This window comes from Panthera pardus, unplaced genomic scaffold, assembly GCF_024362965.1.
Source record: "Panthera pardus isolate Hobbes unplaced genomic scaffold, ASM2436296v1 HiC_scaffold_2, whole genome shotgun sequence".
Classification (NCBI taxonomy): domain Eukaryota; kingdom Metazoa; phylum Chordata; class Mammalia; order Carnivora; family Felidae; genus Panthera; species Panthera pardus.
This window is the reverse complement of record NW_026526765.1, coordinates 131,653,727-131,662,474: the sequence shown is the minus strand read 5'-3', so window position 1 is coordinate 131,662,474 and position 8,748 is coordinate 131,653,727. Positions and strand designations below refer to the sequence as shown.

Sequence of the window (8,748 nt, the reverse complement as noted above, 5' to 3'; positions counted from 1 at the left end):
AATGTCTTAATCCTCACAGAAATGTATTTGCAGATTAGATATCTAAAGTTCAGACAATTTAAATAATTTTCCAAGGTCATTTAGCCAGTATGGAACATCATTTCAATACTTTTTATTTCAATGTCTCCAAGTAGCTCCCCTGACTCCCAGAATAAATCAGATGCTCTTGTAAATAATTTCTAAGTACTTCCCCTTCATATAATTTGTCACCACTGTATTCATTTTGTAGTGTGGTGCTTAATGTCTGTCTTCTCGCTCAATTATAAACTTCATGAGAGGTGGCAGTGAATATCTTGTTGATATTTCCACCCTAATATTTAATCTCTAGTACATATTTATTGAATACATGAATGAATAAAATTAACTTTATCTTATAATATTATAACAGTTGATGAGTGGGTTATTTGTGGCCAATGAGAATTAATGATTTTGTAGAACTTCTAAAAGAATGGCACTCATTAGAATGAAACCCTGCTGGATATTTCAGGGGAAAGTAAGCTGGTGTATAGGTGTTCTTCACGACCGTACCTTATGGTCACATCTTATGGTCCACACCTTATAGATTTCCTCTGGAAATGTACTGTCCAACATGGTAGACATATAGGGCTATTTAAATAAAAATTAGGGGCACATGGGTGGTTCAGGGCATTTGGACATCAGCTCAGTTCACGATCTCACGGTTTGTGGGTTTGAGCCCCACGTGGGCTCTGTTTTGACAGCTCGGAGCCTGGGGGCTCTTTCAGATTCTCTGTCTCCCTCTCTCTCTGCCCCTTCCCCACTCACACTCTATTTCTCTCTCTCTCAAAAATAAACAAACATTTTAAAAAATTAAAAAATAATTAGATTCATTTCCTCAACTATATTAGCCACATTTCAAGTGCTCAACAGTCACACATGGCTAGTGGCCGCCTTAGGACAGAACAGATAAATAAAATTTCCATTATAGGGAGAGTTCTAATGAACTATTCTAGGAAGTTAAAAAATTCTTAGGAGGATGTATTTTTAAATCAGAAAGGGATTGTTCGATTAGTTTTGTATTCTAACTAAAATTAAACTTTGAAAAAGAGTTTAATCTGTATTCTCAAGTGTTTCTGGGCAAGACACAGACATGGAAAAGGAGCTTCATTGTCTAGTGGATGAAACATTTAGTCAGACGAGCTCATGCACAGCCAGTGACTGGTGTGGAAAGAACCACTCCTCTGAGGGCTCTGGCCAGGCCTACTGTTCCAGGGAGGCCGCCAGCACCTGGCGGGATCGAGCCCTATGTCTAACGCTATTCAATACCATCCCTTTGCGTTTGATGTACAAAACAGAAAACCGAAATTTGAAGAGGAAAGGGTTTGAAATGCCAAAACGCACCTCATACTATTAGACCCACAACTTCTGGAGACTTTTTAAATGTCCCCTTCCTCAAAATGTTACATATCTTCAGGCAATTTCTTCATCATGTAACTTTCAATAATCTTGGCCAATATAACAACTTCCTTTGAGATTCTGTCGCTGAATGTCTTTCTTGCTAATTGGACAAATAAGACATTTCCTGTCATGCCTAAGAAAATAAAAAAGTTTATAGGCAAGAATAAAAATTACATTTTCTATTTTATTTTCTGATTAAGTTTACTTAGAATTTTCTTAAATTGAATCTTCTGGGTATTTGCTCTAGAATTTGTTCACATTTCTCCATCATTGGCCTGTCCCAATGAATAAGTCTTTTACCAAGACTGAAAATAGTTCATGGTTCTCACTTCTAGACAAGAGGAGAACTGAGGCGGAGACCAGGAACCAGCCCCACACTTCCCAACTCAACAGGTGGGGAACATGGGATTTTTATGTTCTTTGGGGACTGGGTCCCCATTCACCGTTATCTGTCAGTGCCTGCCTCTGAGATTTTCTTAGGAGAGACACCTAGGGACAGCGGTGCTCTGCATAGACTGGAGAGGGGTGGTGAAGGAGGCAGGCGAAACTGGGAAGTTAGGAAGGTTGGGAGGTGAGGTCCTAGGTCCTAGAGCCCGGACCTAGGATGGACAGATGGTTCCCCCAGCAGTGCGCGGGACACCGAACGGAGAGCAGAGACACGGAGGAGCAGCAGCAGGGAAGACGCGAAAAGCACCGCAAACGCGAAGAGGGGAGCGCGCACGGACCTGGGCGGGGCAGAGTGGGGAAGGGTCACGCCGGGACGTCACCCGCTGTGGGCCGGGGGAGGCGAGCGGGGCGGGAGCTGCGGGCGCCTGCCGGGGGCTCTGAGACCCGAGCTCCGCCGATGAGGTCAGTGGAGCCGACGCGCCAGGAGGAGGGCAGTGGAGCCCCCGGACGCGGGAGTTGCGAGGCTGGCGGAGGGGCGGGACGGGACGGGAAATGGGACGGAGAGCTAGGGCCGTGGGAGGAGGAACGAGGGGGCGTCGGCGCTGGAAGCCGGAGGCGGCCCGACCCGGATCGTTTCCTTCCGGAGAGGAGGCCGGCTCTGGACCGAGGCGGGGACGGGGGCGTCCAAGGGCGGGTGACGGGGAAATAGCGCGGCTCTCGCTTCTCCCGGGCTGGCAGCGGTGCTGCTCGTGGCTCCTCCTCGGGGCCAGTCCGGAGCCCAGCGGCGGGGGGGAGCGGGAGGCGGAGAGCGAGGGCGGGGGCTCGGGAAGGAGGGAGGAGGGAGGGACCAGGCGCGCCAGTGACAGGGTGGCAGCCTAGGAGCGGACGCGTTGCCGCCGCCGCCGCCGCTCCACCTCCTCCTCCAGCAGCTCCTCTCGCTGCTGCCGCCGCCACTGCCGCCGCCGGGAGAAGTTTCACTCCCGACCCTCGTTCGGAGCGCGGACCTAGAGCCGAGCGGGGAGCGCGGCCGGCAGCGGCAACCCGCAGTGGGCCAGGCGCCCGGAGCGCTCCGACCGTGAGCCGGCGTCGGCGCCTCGGCGGCGGGCAGCGGCCCGGGCTGGGGGCGCTGAGGCGGAGGAGGGGCGGGTGTGAGCCGCGGGACCCGCGCGCAGCGCCGCAGCCACTCAGCTAGCGTCCGCGCCGGGGGCAGTCGCGATGGCCGTGCGCTCCCGCCGCCCGTGGATGAGCGTGGCACTGGGGCTGGTGCTGGGCTTCACCGCCGCGTCCTGGCTCATCGCCCCCAGAGTGGCCGAGCTGAGCGAGAGGAAGAGACGCGGCTCCAGCCTCTGCTCCTACTACGGCCGCTCGGCCGCTGGCCCCGGCGCTGGCGCGCAGCGGCCGCTCCCCCAACCTCAGCCCCGGCCGCGGCTGGAGCAGTCGCCGCCCCCCGCGCGCCAGGAGCTTCAGGGGCCGCCGCTGCCAGAGGCAGCGCCTGGAGCAACCAGTTTTCGGAGCAGCCCCTGGCAACAGCCACCTCCGCTGCAGCAGCGGCGGCGAGGACGCGAGCCCGAAGGCGCAACGGGGCTGCCAGGCGCCCCCGGGGCCGAAGGGGAACCCGAGGAGGAGGACGGGGGCGCGGCTGGGCAGCGGAGAAGCGGCCGGCCGGGGAGTAGCCACAACGGCAGCGGGGACGGGGGCGCTGCCGCCCCGAGCTCCCGACCCCGGGATTTCCTGTATGTGGGAGTGATGACCGCGCAGAAGTACCTGGGCAGCCGCGCGCTAGCGGCGCAGCGGACCTGGGCGCGCTTCATCCCCGGCCGCGTGGAGTTTTTTTCCAGTGAGCAGCCCCCCAACGCCGGAATGAGCCAGCCCCCGCCACCCCTGCCTGTCATCGCGCTACCGGGGGTGGACGACTCCTACCCTCCCCAGAAAAAGTCCTTCATGATGATCAAGTACATGCACGACCACTACCTGGACAAGTATGAGTGGTTTATGCGCGCCGACGACGATGTCTACATCAAAGGTGACCTCCCAGCGCCGGCTGTCCCGCCTGCCCGCTCCCCGCCACCCTCTTCTCCCGAATCCTTCCTCTGCAACCAGCCCTAATCCCTGCCCAGCCCCTCTCTGCTTGGCTGCCAGCACGTGCTCTGAGCTCCTGCAGCCCCCAGCCCTCGGTCCCCACCCCTCGCATCCGCCCACCATGCCTAGTCCGCTCCTCCTCTTCTGCTGCAGTGTGGACCCTCCTCACACCTGACCGGTTTTATTAGCCTTTCTCACTCTTGCTGTTCTCCTTTCCGCCCAGCGCTTGCCCCTACTCTTCACTCTGTGTCAACGCTGAGGAAAGGGACTTTAGGGTTAGCCAAAGGCGTTTCCTACTCTGTCCTCCTCCGAAAGCCCGGGTGGTAGTAGTTTCCCAAATCTATCTAGAGGGGCGTGTCCTCAGTAAAGGAAGGAAAGACCGAGGAAGCGGGCGAGAGCCGGTCTGGATACGGGTGTTCTAGCTTTATTCCACAACCCTTTTGTTTTGATTGGATCTAGCGCGGTTTCAGAAATGGTGAGATTAAGGAATTATTTTCGCTATTCGGGACCGTTCCCTCTGCGTTTCCTTCCCTCTCTTACGACCCCGTCAAGCACCGGGAGTCCTTGAGCACCCACACCCACATCGCTCCAGCGCGCACCTCCTTCCAGCCACAGCAGTGCTGCACAGAGTCGGGCCCTAACCCCCACCCCGCCCCCCGCCCACCTCAATAAAACCCCGGGCGGAGGAGAGCATTTTCAGGAATTGGTGGTGCGCAGAAGGTGAGAGCGCGGGTGACTCATCAAGACCCCAGGAGCTCCAAGCTGTATTAGCATGTACTAGTGTGGATCCTTTCCAGTCCATCTTGGTAGCGGCGGCGATAAGCAGAGGCTTGGAGTCCTTCCCCCAAACCACGCGCAGCCACAGCAGGAGAAAACTTTGTCAGTTTTAAAAGAGGCGCGGTCTTTCACCCTCATCGTGGGTGGCTCTGGCCAGAGATTTCTAAACTCAGCAGAGAGAAGTTCCTAAGAGCGGGAGTAAATCTTCCCAGTACCGCCCGCTGTGGAGATGGAGATGGGCGCAAGGGAAGTCTCAGGGTTGTGTTGAAGTAGGGTCTCCCAGTGCTTCCTTCCTCCATTTCCCAGCTTCTTGGTCAAAGGGGGGCAGCCCTTCCTTACTGTTAAGAAAGCCTCGTTGCTTTCTCCTTATCCAGGTAGTCTTTCACAGGATTCAAGGAAAAACAAACAAATTCCGTTTTGGCTCAGGGAGTGAGTGTGGAGTATTAACTAGAGATTTCTTGGGGTTAGGTTGGGAAGAGCGAAGTCATTCCATTGGTGATTCGATACAAAAATAAATGGTTGCCTTTCTAATGAATAGGGTATCTTACAGACAGATTTCAGATGTATAGCTATCTATAGCTATAAGTGATAGATCGCTTCTAGTCCCCTTGTCTTCTGCGTATGGTTGAAGTCACAAAGGTTTCCTGGCAGAAGTTTGCCACACTTGACAGAGAATTTCTAAAATGCACGAACAGCATCTACTTCTGTCATTTCTCTTAACGGTTTGAAAGACTGTCCATCAGAACACCGAAGTGCCATATTCATTCCATCTCTATTAAGAATGAAATGCATTTTGAATTAAGAACCCAATAATAGCTAAAACTCATTGAAATCCAAGGGTGGGGGGAGGTGTGGCGTGGCTTCAAGATAAATGACTGCAGATGAGTTCTCATCAAAAAACGATAGTAAAGATGCTGACTGGGAATATAAAGAAGGTGGCTACTTCATTGTGTCGCTTTGTAGAATACCAAATGTGTTTTAGCTACACAATTTGACGGTTAAGTGGTTTTTCTTGATGAACTTACTTACTGTAAGGAAACCAATTATATTATTATTTTAACAAATTTTTTTTTCCAAAAAGGTGCTTTTCAAAGTTCCCAAGTTAAATTCCAACACAACTTTAATATTCTTTCTCTCTCTCAATTTTTGTTTGTATGTGACTCGAGTTTATTTCAGGACAAAACACGACCAATTTATCAGGAGAAAATACTAATTGGATATCAACAATCTGCCAATCAGTGCTGAATATAAATGTTATTTTCTGAAAATTTTATCATTAACTCAGATATGCTAAGAAATTTATCATTATTCTCCTTATCATAATCTCACCTTTTACAAAAAAAAAGTCTGGTGATTATTATATTTAAGGTTTTCCAGTGACCTTGAGTAGAAGGTTAAGAACATTTTATTATGACTTAATTAGTAACGGAAATTTCATAGTTTTAAAGTAATAGAATATTCAGAGAGGTCTTTCTTCCTTTCAGCTGTATTATGACTTTTGGTGAGTTTGTGCACAATGTTGAAAGGTCTTTCCCTTACTTTGTATGTTCTAAATGATTACGAAATTAGGAAAAGGAGAGATTGTTGCCTTTCTCTTTGTAGGTGATAAGTTAGAAGAGTTTCTTCGATCACTCAATAGCAGCAAGCCTCTCTACCTGGGCCAGACTGGCCTGGGGAACATTGAAGAACTTGGAAAATTGGGGCTGGAGCCTGGAGAGAACTTCTGTATGGGAGGACCTGGCATGATCTTCAGTCGAGAGGTTCTCAGGAGGATGGTGCCACATATTGGTGAATGCCTCAGAGAAATGTACACAACTCATGAGGACGTGGAAGTAGGACGATGTGTTCGACGCTTTGGTGGAACTCAGTGCGTCTGGTCTTATGAGGTAAGACAGGCTGTGATGAAAATGTTCACATATTATAGATTCTTGCCAGTTTATTGTCTGGGGCAATGACTATGTTTATTCTCTTGCTTGAAAATGACAGCATCAGCCGTGTATGGACACAAGGTGGATTGTGGGGAATAACTTTCTTCACAGAGCCGAGGCCTATGGGAGGTGTTTTTTATTAGCATGGCCCTTAACTTTAAGCAGGAATCTGTATATATGGTCACATCTCTGGAAGATGCTCTTTCCCCTCTATTTGCTTTATTGGTGTTGATATACGTGCTTATCCATTTCCTGTCTCTAACAAGGGGACTAATTTTATTCTCTTGGGTTGTAACTTTTAGCATTTGGTACTTGGTTGGTTGTTGCTGTTGTTGTTTTGGTTAGGTGTATAATTGCATCTCTTTGTTTCCGAACAGTTTCAGTTTTCTTGGAAGATTTTCAGGTGGAAATTTAACATGTATGTTTTTAAATCATAGGAAAAGGTATCATTTATGATAGATTTATTCACAAAATAAAGGGGGCTTGTTACCTGGGAAAATAGAAGTTATGAAGATGTTAAGTAACTGTTTAGTATTATGACTGGTTTCCTACAATTGGTCTCTGTCTGCCGTTCTATTTCCTGAACGGCAGCTGTTGTTTATATAATCTGAGTTAGGAACTGTTCTTTTATTGTGATAATTAGTTTTATGAAATACTCTGGGATTTTTTTTTTTTCCTTCAGAAATTTGTTTTGAAGAGAAATACAATTTTGTTTGAAATAGCTTTTCTAAAGGTTAGTGTTAGTAAAAATTTAATTTAACATTTGGTGTATTGCAGTTTTTAGTAGTTTGGTTTTCAGGTCGTTGGAGTTTGATATACTCAGCTGCACACATATGTAAATTATAACTTAACTCATTTTTTTATCTTTTCAAATTTTTCTTGTCTCCCGTTATAGAAGAAACATGAAAATAGGTTCCTTGAGAAGTCATGATACCTCAAGATTACACAGTTACTTTGTAATTACTTTAGTAATTACTGTGTAATTACTTTAGTTAATTTTGCTTTATTTTTAATACTTTGTGGTATTTACACTTTTAGGGAATATTTCTTCTATCTATTAAAGAAACTAAAAATTATCAATAAATAGTTATTTGGAATATGTACTATGCAAATTTAAAATTGTTATTATCTCATTTCTTTTGATACTAAAATTGTAATTTTTCTTTTGTATAACTATGACTACCCTGTAGAATAAAAATGTTTGCAATGCAAGAACATTATAGTTAAAAATAGGTATTTTAGAATAAACTCACTGAAAAATATTTGTTTCTCCATTTACTATAAAACTAACTGAAAGGCATAAAACAAATACACAGTATAGAAAACACATTAGGTTGATTTTGTTTATATGAAGATACAACTTTGGAGACATTCACTGTGTATGGATGAGTAAACAAAATTATTGATATTTAAAAATAGAGATGGAAATTTATAATGTTTTATTTGGTATTTTATTGCCTTAACATCACATAGAAGGTCTTAACGAACCTTTTGTTTAAATGTCCTTCCCTTCAAGTTTTCGTTGATCCTGCCGTCTTCATCTAGCTGTGAACCCATTTCATCTAGCTGTGTACCCATTTATGTTCCAGGAGAGTAAAGTAAACTCAGGTGACCTACATGCTCAAGAATCGACTTAATATTTTATTTTTAATATAGGCATTTTATAGTGGAACTTTAGGTCATATCATAAACTGACATAAAAGAACAGATAAACCAAGAAATTGCAAATCTTACAAGATGTTACGTCATGATCACAGTATTTTCATTAACTTTTCAAAATACATTTAAATTTACACTCATACTAGGTTATCAACTGAGTTCACAATCTATATGAAGAAATCATTTCTATCTTTTTTTCCTCACAAAAGAAAATATTATTCTCTAAAGTTGTGCTGTTTTAGAAGGTTGACTTTATCTTTTGCTTAACAATTACATAGAATTTACTTTGTTTTGGAATATCAGTTTTTAAAGAGCTATTTAAACAGAATTTTGAGGGGGCATTGCTTTGGTAGTACAAAGTCTTAGGTCTTATTTAAAGGAATGATGGAACATTTCATGGCCAAGGTATTTATTAAATAGCATCTGTTAATAAATTTAGTAATGGTAAATATACAATTAAGCATGTTAATTTAAGCATGTTAATATTAGGATGCGTTCTGTG

At 46.1% G+C, this 8,748-nt stretch overlaps 1 protein-coding gene across 1 annotated transcript in view; it reads left to right on the top strand.

The window, feature by feature from the left end:
* The first annotated feature begins 2,693 nt into the window (after window positions 1–2,693).
* CHSY3 (chondroitin sulfate synthase 3) overlaps window positions 2,694–8,748 on the top strand; it is a 281,442-nt gene continuing 275,387 nt past the window's right edge. Inside the window, exons 1-2 of the mRNA XM_019422108.2 lie at window positions 2,694–3,826; window positions 6,262–6,545. Coding sequence (XP_019277653.2) covers window positions 3,019–3,826; window positions 6,262–6,545 — 1,092 coding nt within the window. The 5' untranslated portion in view covers window positions 2,694–3,018. The remainder of the gene's footprint in view (window positions 3,827–6,261; window positions 6,546–8,748) is intronic.